Source organism: Sorex araneus, chromosome 3, assembly GCF_027595985.1.
Source record: "Sorex araneus isolate mSorAra2 chromosome 3, mSorAra2.pri, whole genome shotgun sequence".
Taxonomy (NCBI): domain Eukaryota; kingdom Metazoa; phylum Chordata; class Mammalia; order Eulipotyphla; family Soricidae; genus Sorex; species Sorex araneus.
The window spans coordinates 128,720,698-128,734,641 of NC_073304.1; the positions used below are offsets into that span (position 1 = coordinate 128,720,698).

Here is a 13,944-nt window from a genome sequence, read left to right on the forward strand (position 1 = left end):
GTTCTTTTGGATGTGCGCTAGTCTCTGTGGTGTGAGGTGGTATCTTGTGGTTGTTTTGATCTGCATCTCTCTGATGATTAGTGATGTAGAGCACTTTTTCATGTGCCTTTTGGCCATTCGTATTTCTTCTTTGGTAAAGTTTCTGTTCATTTCTTCGCCCCATTTTTTGATGGGGTTGGATGTTTTCTTCTTGTAGAATTCAACCAGTGCTTTATATACCATTGATATCAACCCCTTATCTGATGGGTATTGTGTAAATATCCTTTCCCATTCTGTGGACAGTCTTTGGATTCTGGTCACTGTATCTTTTGCGGTGCAGAAGCTTTTTAGTTTAATGTAGTCCCATTTGTTGATCTCTGTTTTTACTAGATTGCTTAGTTCTGTGTCACCTTTGAAGATACCTTTATCTTCAATATCGTGGAGGGTTTTGCCGACCTTGTCTTCAATGTACCTTATGGTTTGTGGTCTAATGTTGAGGTCTTTAATCCATTTTGATCTGACTTTTGTGCATGGTGTCAGGTCAAGGTCTACGCCCATTTTTTTGCATGTGGTTGTCCAGTTGTGCCAGCACCATTTGTTAAAGAGGCTTTCCTTGCTCCACTTCACATCTCTTGCTCCCTTATCAAAGATTAGATGATCATACATTTGGGGTTGTGTGTAAGGGTATTCCACCCTGTTCCATTGGTCTACGGCTCTGCCTTTGTTCCAGTACCATGCTGTTTTAATTGTTACTGCTTTGTAGTAAAGATTGAGGTTGGGGAGGGTGATGCCTCCCATCGTCTTTTTCCCAAGAATTGTTTTAGCTATCCTTGGACGTTTGTTGTTCCATATGAATTTTAAGATTGCTTGATCCATTTCTTTGAAGAATGTCATGGGTATCCTTATAGGGATCGCGCTGAATCTGTATAATTCTTTGGGGAGTATTGCCATTTTGACAACATTGATTCTCCCTATCCACGAGCAGGGTATATGTTTCCATTTCCTCATGTCCTCTTTGATTTCATGGAGTAGCGTTTTGTAGTTTTCTTTGTAGAGGTCTTTTACTTCCTTGGTTAAGCTGATTCCGAGGTACTTGATTTTCTGGGGCACGATTGTGAATGGGATTGCTTTTTTTATGTCCCTTTCCTCTGCCTCATTGTTTGCATATATGAAGGCCATGGACTTTTGGGTATTGATTTTGTAGCCTGCAACTTTACTGTATAAGTCTATTGCTTCTAAGAGTTTCTTAGTAGAGGTTTTAGGCTTCTCTAGATATAGTATCATATCGTCTGCAAATAGTGAGAGTTTGATTTCTTCCTTTCCTATCTGGATGCCCTTAATCTCTTTTTCTTGTCTAATAGCTATCGCAAGTACTTCCAGTACTATATTGAAGAGGAGTGGTGAGAGTGGGCATCCTTGTCTTTTGCCTGATCTCAGAGGAAAGGCCCTTAGTTTTTCCCCGTTGAGGATAATGCTTGCCGTAGGCTTGTGATAGATGGCTTCGACTATCTTGAGGAAAGTTCCTCCAAACCCCATTTTGGCGAGGGTTTTCATCATGAAACGATGTTGGATCTTGTCAAATGCTTTCTCTGCATCTATTGATATGATCATATGGTTTTTATCTTTGCTTTTATTGATATGGTGGATTATGTTGATTGATTTCCGAATGTTAAACCATCCTTGCATCCCCGGGATGAATCCCACTTGGTCGTGATGTATGATCTTTTTGATGAGTTGTTGGATCTTATTTGCCAGTATTTTGTTGAGGATCTTCGCATCGGTGTTCATCAGGGATATTGGTCTGTAATTTTCTTTCTTAGTGGTGTCTTTGTTTGCTTTTGGTATTAGGGAGATGTGTGCTTCATAGAAACTGTTTGGGAGATTTCCTGTTTTTTCAATTTCCTGGAAAAGTTTGAGGAAAACAGGCAGCAGGTCTTCTTTAAATGTTTGGAAGAATTCGCCAGTGAAACCATCTGGGCCTGGGCTTTTGTTTTTGGGGAGGTTTTTGATCACAGTTTCAATTTCCTTAACATTGATGGGTCTATTCAGGTATTCCAAGTCTTCTTTGTTTAGTCTTGGGAGATTGTAGGAATCGAGGAATCCATCCATTTCTTTTAGGTTCTCCTGTTTTGTGGCATATAGACTTTCGAAGTAGTCTCTAATGATCTTTTGAATCTCACTGGTTTCTGTTATGATGTCCCCCTTTTCATTTCTGATTCGATTTATTAGGGTTCTTTCTCTTTCTTTCTTTGTGAGTCTTGCTAGCGGTTTATCAATCTTGTTTATTTTCTCGGAGAACCAGCTCTTTGTTTCATTGATCTTTCGGATTGTCTTTTTGGTTTCCATGTCATTAATTTCTGCTCTAATTTTTATTATTTCTTTCCTTCGATCTGGTTTGGGTTCCTTTTTCTGGTCCTTTTCTAAGGTCTTGAGTCGTGAAGTCAGGCTGTCTATGTGGGCCCTTTCTTCCTTCCTGAGGAATGCTTGGAGAGCTATAAATTTTCCCCTTAACACAGCTTTAGCTGCGTCCCATAGGTTTTGGCAGCTCGTGTCTTCATTCTCATTTGTTTCTAAGTATTTTTTGATTTCTTCCTTGATTTCCTTCCTGACCCACTCATTGTTCAACACTGAATTGTTTAATTTCCAAATGTTTGACTTGATTCTCCGTGTCAGTGAGTGGTTAGCTTCTATCTTCAGCGCATCGTGGTCTGAAAAGATGGTTGATACAATTTCTATTTTTCCGATTCTATTGAGGTATGTTCTGGGGCCCAGTACATGATCTATTTTAGAAAATGTTCCGTGTGCACTGGAAAAGAATGTGTATTCTTTCTTTTGGGGGTGTAAGGCCCTGTATAGGTCTATTAGGCCTCTCTCTTCAATTTCTTCTTTCAGAGTCAGTGTTTCCTTGTTGAGTTTTGTTCTTGTCGATCTATCTAGAGGCGATAAGGCCATATTGAAGTCTCCAACTACTATTGTGCTGTTAGTGATGTCCTCTTTGAAGTCTGCTAGGAGTTGTTTTAAATATTTAGCTGGTCGCTCATTAGGTGCATATATGTTTAAGAGTGTGATTTCTTCCTGTTGTACATATCCCTTGATAAACAGAAAATGACCTTCGCTGTCACTTTTAATCTTTTTCAACCTGAAATCTATGTTGTCGGATATTAGGATGGCCACTCCAGCTTTTTTATGGGGGTTGTTTGCTTGCAGGATTGTTTTCCATCCTTTGACTTTGAGTCTATGTTTACTCTGTTTGTTCAGGTGTGTTTCTTGCAGGCAGCAGAATGATGGGTTTAATTTCTGGATCCATTTTGCCACTCTGTGTCTCTTTATGGGTGCATTTAGGCCGTTGACATTGAGAGAGATTATTGTGATAGAATTTTGTGTCATATTTCTGTGGTATTTGTTGTTTTTATGTGGCTCCACCTTGTCTTACAGTAGCCCCTTTAGACCTTCTTTCAAGTTTGGTTTTGAGTCTATGAAGGACCTGAGCTGTTGTTTATCCGAGAAGTAGTGTATGGTTCCTTCGAGTTTGAGTGAGAGTTTAGCCGGATAAAGTATTCTTGGTGAGGCATTCATTTCGTTGAGTCTTTTCACTATGTCCCACCATTATCTTCGGGCTCGGAGGGTTTCCTCTGACAGGTCTGCTGTAAATCTGAGGGGTGCTCCTTTGTATGTAATTTCCTTCTTTGACCTTGCTGCTTGCAGAATTGTGTCTCTATCCATAGCATCCATCATTCTGACTATGATATGCCTTGGAGTCTTTTTATTCGGGTCTCTTTTTGCTGGTACTCTTCGGACTCCTTGTATCTGGATGCCTGCCTTCTCCAGCTCTGGGAATTTCTTAGCAATGATGTCTTTGACTGTGTTTTTTTCATTGGGGTTACTTCCCTGTGGTTCTGGTACTCCAATGATTCTTATGTTGTTTCTCTTGAAGTCATCCCCCAGGGCTCTGATTCGCTCTATAGCCATTTTGAGGTCTTTGGCCATGATTTGTTGTTGTCTATAAGCTTTCTGCAGCTCATCTTCAAGGTCGCTGATTCTTTCTTCAGCTGTAGTCATTCTACTGTTGAGGGCATCTAGAGAGATTTTTAATTCGTCTACCGATTCCTTTATTTGTGTGACTTCCGTTCGTAGGTTTGAGATTTCTGTTCTCATTTCTTCCTGTATTTTCTTGGTGGACCGTTCCAGTGCTTCATTCATCTCCTCCCTTAGTTTATTGGATGTCTGTTCCATGGTTGCTTGGAGTAGGTCGACTCTCCTACAGATCTCCTCTCTAAATTGTTTATCTGAGAGGTCGTAGATGTGAGTAGCCCCCATTGATGTTTCTGGAATTTTTTCTTCTCCCTCTCTTGGTGGGGGGGATTTTCGCTGCTTCTTCATATTGTTACGGAAGTATAGAGTTGGAGCTTTGTAGTTATTTATTCCTTTTTCTTCTTGTGGAAAGAAGGTTTTCTGATCGTGCTAAACTTCCCTTATTAACTGACAGCTTTTATAGTGCAAAAGACTCAACTTTTGTTGCAAGTAAGTAGATCACAAGAAAGAGAAAATGGAATATCAGTTTTTTGAGGATTGGTGACCCCAATTTTACTGAATGTTTACCTGTATCTTATGTTATTGTTTATAATGTCAAATTTTCTCACCTGTTTCTGTTGTTAACTCAGAGAGAAATAGAAGCTTCGAAATGTCTTCCTTCGTGGAAACTAAAGGACTTGAGCAACTAACAAAAACTCCAGTGGAATTTGTAGAGTATCCTTGATTTGACGAATGACTTCTGAATTTGCTCAGCTAAAAGCCATGTGTTCCTTGATTAATTTTTGTTTTGATAAGGATAAAGATACATAAAATGGCATATGTATGTAACCTGCGCATGAAAACCAGTTTCAGGTTTCACACCAATGCTAAGTGGAGTGACCTCACATGAAAAGCAGAACTGGCCTGGGAGTAAAGAAAGCCCAGATTTCAAGGTTATTTTCACACCATCATACAGTTTGCTCTTTGGCAATTTGCTTAATCCTCTGAGTTTCCTCATGCATAGAACAGAAAAAAAAAAGATACGTTTTTGGGTGTGCTTTTTGTTATAAGGACAACATAGAAGGTTTCAGGTTTGTGTCCTGGTTTTACCTTATATAACCCTCACAATGGCCATTGGGAGTAGTTATTGGTCAGTCTATTTTATAGATGAAGAAAAGAAGGTATAGGAAAACCAAATAACTTTCTCTATATTTAATAACTAGCAAACATATAAAAATAAATTAAAATTCCAGTTCTGTTTACTCTAATCTCCTGCACACCATGACCACTTGAACTCAAAACCTTAACTGGCCTCTTCCTTACAGCGATAAAACAGTCAGTTGTGTTTTAATGGCATGTTGTTGTCCAGTAGCTAGATGGTTCTCAGGCTGAAAAACTGGTGACGATAGAAACCAAAATATGAAACAAGGTCAAAGCCTTCTGTGCTATATTTGCCTTGTTATCAATCATAAAGAACGCCACAGCCTTGGCAAATAGCATTCCCAGAGAAGGTTAAGAAAATTGAACAGAGTGCATTTCAAAAATAGCCATACAGTTCATATTAACTGCTGCTGCCAAACATAATATCATCCTCTCACATGATTTGACACGCTTCAGCTTTCTTATAGGTCTGAAGTCATTAAGCTCGTCTTTAATAATCTCTAAAAAATCACATTGACTTTAACTCCAACCATTTATCTCCCTCATTAAATTTTACTTACCAGTTTTTGCCAAGTTAATGCTGAATTTGTATAATAAATGTACAAATATCCCATTTGTTCAGAATTCTTTTATTTTTTTTATCTACCTTATCCACTAGACCTATGAGGTCATCAAAATTTCCTTTACTTCCCAGTCAATAACAAATATTTAAGGTAGCCCCTCAGTTAATTTTGCTAATTGTAATTAGAACTGTATTCACTACTTAACATGATGGTCCAGATATAACAAAATGCAGCTTAGCAGGATATATCCAAAAGGAACACGTGTGGATTCATCCAACTACATGCCCCAGCTCTTCTGGAATGCAGGTTGCCAAATGGTCGCCCTTAATTTCCAGACAGTAGGTGAGTACCTCAGTCAATGTCTCTTTGTTCTGTTATAAAGACACAGGGCTGAGTGTCTTTAGCCATATCCAAGTAATTGGGGGAGAAAAATTGCCAGGTTTGATTAAAAAAAAAAAACAAGTAAAGCAAATTTCAGTAAAAAAATAATATTAGTGCCAGGGACTAGAAAAGAATATTTATTTCTGTGCCCAACCTGGGTTTCACTTCGACACCACATGACCTCCTAAGCATCTCCAGATACTTTTCTAGAGGCCACGTCAAAGGAGTCCTGGTGGTCCCCAGGCTGCAGGGTCTAAGCACCATCTCATCTTTGGGTCCAAGTATTGAGCCACTGGCCTGGTTAGCCGAATATCACAAGGAATTACTTCAGATCTCCTTAGAATCTCAAAAAAAAGAGCTTGCAAGGCTCTTCCGTGAGGGCGGGATACTCTTGGTAGCTTGCCAGGCTCTCTAAGAGTCATGTATGTATATATATATATATATATATATATATATATATATATATATATATCTTTTCCTATGTCTCAATAGTATATGCTCTTTTTAATTTACAAGAACACAAGATTTCCTTTTTTAGAATGTACACTTCTATGATCACTTACTACTGTTGTCCAACTATACATGGAGCATATCTAATGGACAAAGGTTATGGTCAATAGTTTTCCAAAACTCAGCCAGTGTGTGAAATGAATTTCCATATAAATTTCAATCGCAAGGGTTAAGGGAATATAAAATGCCTTAATCTTTCTGTAAGGTATTTTAGCAGGACTTTTCAGAAAGTTTTTCTGATGTGAATATTGAACCTCAATTGTTACTCCTGAAAAAGTAATCATTGATCGCTTCAAACAAGATTACGGCTCAATATCTTTATCTTATCTGATTTTCTTATGTTCCTACAGTTAATAAATATTTCTTTGAAATAGGGAATAACAAATTTCAACAATCTTACTTTCTTACTCCAAATTTAAAGCAACAGTACAGTAACAGTAAGACTTGTGTTTTTGATGTTTAGATCTGGCAATGCAGATAAACATGGGGATGTATGAATACAATGGAAAGAGTGGCTACAGATTAAAGCCAGAGTTCATGAGGAGACCTGACAAGCATTTTGATCCATTTACTGAAGGCATTGTAGATGGGATAGTGGCCAACACTTTATCTGTTAAGGTATGTACAATTTTTTATTACAATTTTTTTAAAAATAAAAGCTTTACATTTATTTATTTTATTAAAATAAATTTAAAAATTCATTTATTTTAATGAATAAACAAAGAGATATTTATTCATTAATAATTTAGCTGAATGCTTTCTAGATCTTGGGTATTAACCCTTTGTTAGAAATGAGGCAAACAAATATTTTCTCTCAGTCGAAACTTCATAAAAGAGACAAAGAACCCTATCAAACTATTGGAAGGAGAGCTGAACAGACACTTGCTCAAAGTAAACATACAGATTTTCAATTAATTATATATTTTAAAGTGCTTTTAGTAACTTATTATAGGGGAAATTGTAGTAAAAACATCAAAAAATCACCACACAGAAGAAAAAGGAAGAAAGAAAGGAAGGAAGGAAGGAAGGAAGGAAGGAAGGAAGGAAGGAAGGAAGGAAGGAAGGAAGGAAGGAAGGAAGGAAGGAAGGAAGGAAGGAAGGAAGGAAGGAAGGAAGGAAGGAAGGAAGGAAGGAAGGAAGAGCGAGCAAAGCAAAAACAACCAGTGCTGGAGGAGTAATGTGGAAAAAGGAACCTTCATCCGATTCTGGTGGAAATATTACCTGGTTCAGCCTCTATGAGAAAAATTAAGGAAACATAAAAAAGTTAAATTTTCATAAGTGATTCTACTTATTAGTATCTATCTCTAGAGTCCAAAGACAGTATTTCAAAAAATATATTTTCCCTCCTATGTTCATTGCAGTGCTTTTCACAATAGTCAAGATCTATAAACAACCCCAAGCGCACAAAACAAATGAACCTGTGATGCATAGTGCAATGGAACTGTGCAGCTATCAGGGAAAATGAAATCTGATCATTCACTACTATGTGAATGAACTAGAAAGGGTCATGCTGAGTGAAGTTAGAAATAGAGGAACAAATACAGAACAATCTGTAAGACAATGTCATGGAATATAAATGGCCAGTAGTAATAGCCCCTGAGAATAGGCCCACAGAAGTGAGTTTACAATGACTATTGTGAGTATGTATGTATAAAATTAAATAAATGAAAGTATCATTGTTAGAGAAACCTCCACTTTCTACATATATATTTTTAAAGACAGAATCCACACTAGAAGTTTAGGAAAGACATATGTAATTAATAAAAGAATTAGCTGGCACTTAATTGATAAAGGAATAAATTAAGTGGCACTTAATAAAAGAATTAAGTATAGGAGAAATTCATTTAATTAGAACCTAAATCAATATGAATTGGGGAGATTTATCATGACCATGATTCTCTTTTTTTAAAAGACCCCATCCTAACAATGGTCTTTTTGCTCTTTGGCCAGAAGTCTCAGAATTGGTGGACTGGAGAAAGATGACTTACTGTTCTTCATGGAGTGGGAGGGGCCATTAGTATTTCTAGAATGAGAGATTTTAGTTCACTTTCGTTGTTCTGTTTCTGGTCCAGCAGTGCTCAGGGCTTACTCCTGATTCTACTCTCAGAAATCACTCCTGACTGGGCTCCAGGGAACATATGTGGTACCAGGGATCAAACCTGGATCAGCCACATGTAAGGCAAGTGCCCTACCCACTGTACTAATGCTCCAGCCCTGGAATTCACTTTAAAATGTTCTTTTAAGAATATATATATTGGGGCTGGAGTGATAGCACAGTGGGTAGGGCGTTTGCCTTGCATGTGCCGACCTGGGTTCAATTTCCAGCATCCCATATGGTCCCCCAAGCACCGCCAGGAGTAATTCCTGAGTGCAGAGCCAGGAGAAACCCCCATGCATTGCTGGGTGTGACCCAAAAAACAAATATGTATATGAGTATATATATATATATATGTGCATATGTTTGTATATACATACATATATATGTATGTATTTAGAGGGCAGAGAGATAGTACAGCAGGTAAGACATCTACCTTGCTCACAGCTGACCTGAGTTTGATTCTTAGTACCCTATATGGTTCCCTGAGCCCCACCATGTTTGATCCCTGAGCACAGCTGAGTATGGCACCTCCCCCAGTTTTTTGCTTATTTGTTTGTTTGGATACCATGAGTTACATGGTTGTTTCCGATGGGTATATAGGCATAAAATATTCTCATACTAAATCCCATCACCCTGTGTCCCCATCCTTTCACTACTGAACACAGATTCCCTCCCACCCCCAGCCTTGCTCCTTGACGGTACCTTTTTGTTTGTGTAACAATTTTGTTTTTGTTTGGGGGCCATAGCCAACAGTGCTCAGTGCTCACTCCTGCCTCTATAGTCAGGGACTACTGCTAGCAATGGTCAGGGGACTATATGGGGTGCTGGTGAGTGAACTCAGATCAGCTGCATGCGAGGTAAGTGCCTTACCCTCTGTATTATCACTACGGCCCCAGTACTCTTATCTTTAAGTTTAATTATTTGTAAGTTGGGTCCCATGATTATGATAGTATTGGCTCTAATAGTTTATATAGATACAGATACTTTGCCTCTTCACTACAGAGGGACAGTGTTCCTTTTTCTAGTGTAGTGTATTCCCGTGGGCTGGAGCGATAGCACAGCGGGCAGGGCCTTTGCCTTGCACGCAGCCAACGCAGGTTCGATTCCTCCGTCTCTCTTGGAGAGCCCAGCAAGCTATCAAGAGTATCCCGCCTGCACAGCAGAGCCTGGCAAGCTCCCCATGGCATATTTGATATGCTAAAAGCAGTAGCAACAAGTCTCACAGTGGAGATGTTACTGGTGTCCGTTTGAGCAAAACGATGAAGAACGGGGCTACAGTGCTAATTTTTTTTTCTTTTTGGGTCACACCCAGCGATGCACAGGGGTTACTCCTAGCTCTGCACTCAGGAATTACCCCTGGAAGTGCTCAGGGGACCATATGGGATGCTGGGAATCGAACCCGAGTTGGCCAAGTGCAAGGCAAATGCCTTACCCACTGTCCTATCACTCAAGCCCCTTTTTTTAATTTTTATTTCTTGCTAAATATTTTCTTATAGAATCACAGTGATAAACACATTTGTAAAGTTGTTCATGATTGGATTTCAGTTATATAATGTTCCAACACCCATCCCTTCACCAGGGTACTTTTCCTGCCACCAGTGGTTTCAGTTTTTCTCCCCACCCCCTGCCTCCTTCTAACCCCATTATTTTGGGAAAATATTCACACTCAGAAAAATTAGATATTATCAATGAATTTTTAAATATTAAACAAAAGTTTTTAATTTACTTTTGTGTGTGATTTCAAATAAAGCCAAGACACAGCTCACATCTGTCTTTGTTTTAATCGATTTCCTGACATAGATTCTATAGTGCCATAGATGTTCTGTCATTGTTTTACTGATGTTGATACGAAGGGCTAAAGTTACTAACTTAGTTAAGGACATTTTTTGGAATCAAACATCTCAGCATGCAAAAATTTTGGTGCACATGTCTTACCAGTGTAATTCACACCACTTTAAATTGTCAAACATATTGTAAAATAGCTAATAATTCATTCTCATGTAAAACCACAAATTAAACAGACTGTGATTTGTAGATTCCTCAGGCTTTATAGAACATTCATGTATTGTGAATTGTCCTAAAACAAATTCAGACATTTTCCTCATGGCTCTCTCTATAACTTGTTCAAAATTTCTGTCCACATCAGCATTCAAGGTGATTTAGCTTCAATCAACACCTGCTAACCATTATTTTGCTCTCGTTTTGTCTGGGTTTTGCCAGATAAATCAGATTCATCAAGACTTGCGTTTGCTGCCCCCTGCTGGTACTAAGCAGAAGATTTTGTTTCCCTTTATTAGCCTTTTTCACACTTATGATTTGTTTCTTAACAATCAAGACACAAGGATTTTTTTTAATGCTGTTAGAAAAGAGGCAGGCATGTTCCTGTAAAATTATTGACTCCACAATATTATTGTTCCTTGTTAGTTAATGTGTAACAATGCTAAAACTGAATAACATGGTTTTTACAACTGCTTCTGCAAGTTGAATTTTGTGAACAAGAATAATTTTTAAAAATTTAATGCTAGAATTTCTACTATGTATCTCACATCCATTCTGTAATTGCTTTTTAATTTCACTTTAAATATGCTAAAATAATTATTGCAACACTTAAAAATTTTTAAGAAATCCTTTACTTCAGTTTAGTCTATAGATCAATATTTTATATTGAATAATTATATCACAGATTAAATGGCATAATATCATCACATATTGATGCATTTGTCCATTTTTATTGATATACAATTTGTCTTAAGTCCTAATTTAAAAATTTTCAATATTAATCTTCCAATTTTAACCAAAAAACAAATTATACCTGTGCTCCCATTTCTATTTCATTTTTGTTATAGTTTAACATTCACCATCAACCTCTGTATCTCTTTAAGGCATTCCCATATTACTATTTATCAAGTTCCATTTTGAATTATTTTCTAGATTATTTCGGGTCAATTTCTTTCTGATAAGAAAGTTGGGACTTACGTGGAAGTGGATATGTTTGGTTTGCCTGTGGACACAAGGAGGAAGGCATTTAAGACCAAGACATCACAAGGAAATGCTGTAAATCCCATCTGGGAAGAAGAACCCATTGTGTTCAAAAAGGTTGGTCTCTCTCCTTAATATGAAATGTGAATGTGTATCCCAGTCACATCTCAGCACTTTTACTCTGAGGGAAAAATAAAATTAGAAATTTTTTTACTGCTTAATTTGGAATGTACATATTCATAAAGCCATAGTGTTTCAAAGCTATCTTGATAACTACTAAAGATTTTTGTGAACCATTTGTTTTGATTTTCAAAATGATATGTTAAATTAATTTATTTTAGAAAGCTTCGTTTTGAAAAGCAGTATCCTCTCATAATATAAGAGATAAATTATATCCCTTAAGGGCCCAGTATATGGCTAACAATAGAGTGCATGCCTCACATGCATGTGTATAAGACTCTAGGTTTGAGTCCTGGCACACACACACACACACACACACACACACACACACACACCAGTTATACCATAGAGCACAATGTATAGCTAAGGGAAAGAAAGCCAAACTTCAAAAAAGAGTATCAAGCTAGGGATGTGGTTCCAGAGTTAAGTTCAATTCTTGTGCATGGGATTCCAGGAGGGCTCCGTCTCAGAGAGGAGGGGTTGAGGGAAGGAAGAGGGGAACCTTCTCAGGACTTCTGGGCTGGAGCTGTCTGCACTCTTTCTAATATAATCAATACATTTTCCATTCTTTTTGCCTTCATCACAAAGCACACTCTTCATACATCCTTCTACAAAAGAAGAGAAGTGAAATAGAAAGCAGAGTAGACTTTCTTACTGTACCCTTTTACTTATTTGGCCAAAATATATGCAAAGACAGTTTTATGCAAAGGAAGTATTCATGTGAAAGGTCTCTCTACTTAGATTTTGTCATATGTTTATTAGATGAAATAATATACTTCTTGAGCTATTATAAATATTACCTAAAACACTGGGAGCATTTAGAAAACTGTCATACATGTTAGTTTTCTGTTGTTACCACAAATTAATCTTTTGGCTTTTTTTGGGGGGGTGTTGGACCAAACCCAATGATGTTCAGGGTTTACTCCTGAGTCTGCACTCAGGAATTACTTTTGGCAGTGCTCAGGAGACCATATGAGATGCTGGAATTAAACCCGGGTTGGCTGCATGCAAGGCAAGCATCCTATCTCCTATACTCTCTTTCCAGCCCTTCAAAATTCACTTTCAAGACTACAATATTCTTATCTCATGTTCTTGACATGGAATATAAGTGTGAATTGTACATTGAAAGTTGAAAATGAACAATTACTTAGTTGTTGATTTGGAAACTTACACACTTAAAAAGCAATTACATTTTGAAACCTATCCTAAATGCTTTATATCTGCTTTTGCATTGAAAGTGAAAAATAATTTGCTTAGATCTAAGGAGATGACTGTGTACATTCTTTGCCTGCTAGAGGCTGTGAGCATTGTTTGGGATACCCACCCTCAAATAATAAAAATAATCATTTGCTTCGAGAATAGAAAAATAAATGATCGAACAATGATAAGATCACTGACTCCTTGGAGTCAGACTTAAAGCTTTTTTTTCATTTCTATGTTAAAAGTATTCATATCAAATTCAGTGGTCTATGTACTGAACAAAATCCTCATTAGGCCAAGGCAATTACAATGGCTGAAGTCTTATTCTGCTAATACTCTTCTCTTTGTAAGTTTCCAATCAACATTCTTGAACCAGGAGGCATCCTCTGTAGAACCCCAGGATATTCCAGAGATGCCATAGGTTAAGAATCCCACAAATGGGCTTTCATGGCCCAAGACTAGGGAAGCTACTAGTAGAACGGGCGAGCGGGGTACACAGGAGGGAAAGGAGATCAGAAGAAGGCACAGTTAGAATACAGCTGAAAAATGGTAGTCTAAGTTAGAGAGCAACAATGTGACTTTCAATTTAATCTGTTTGTAGAAAAGTCTTGAACTGGGAAAAATCAGGCCTGTTTGAACATTTTCTAACTCTTTCTTGTGGGTAGTAATTCCTATAATCACATGTGTCTTCAATGTCCTTGCAGGTAGTTCTTCCTTCCCTGGCCTGTTTGAGGATAGCAGTTTATGAAGAAGGAGGTAAATTTATTGGTCACCGGATCTTGCCAGTACAAGCTATTCGGCCAGGTATGAATAGTCTGCTGAGACTCTTAATCAGATCTCTAAAGAAAACCATCACTGCCTCATATGATTCTTAGAGACTTT

At 37.7% G+C, this 13,944-nt stretch overlaps 1 protein-coding gene across 3 annotated transcripts in view; it reads left to right on the forward strand.

The window, feature by feature from the left end:
* Positions 1-13,944, forward strand: part of PLCB1 (phospholipase C beta 1) — a 797,636-nt gene that overhangs the window by 624,741 nt on the left and 158,951 nt on the right. For all 3 annotated transcript variants that reach the window (XM_055133540.1, XM_055133538.1, XM_055133539.1), the window contains 5 exons: positions 4,641-4,725; positions 5,932-6,056; positions 7,069-7,223; positions 11,635-11,799; positions 13,767-13,866. In XM_055133540.1, the coding sequence (XP_054989515.1) occupies positions 4,641-4,725; positions 5,932-6,056; positions 7,069-7,223; positions 11,635-11,799; positions 13,767-13,866 (630 nt within the window). The remainder of the gene's footprint in view (positions 1-4,640; positions 4,726-5,931; positions 6,057-7,068; positions 7,224-11,634; positions 11,800-13,766; positions 13,867-13,944) is intronic.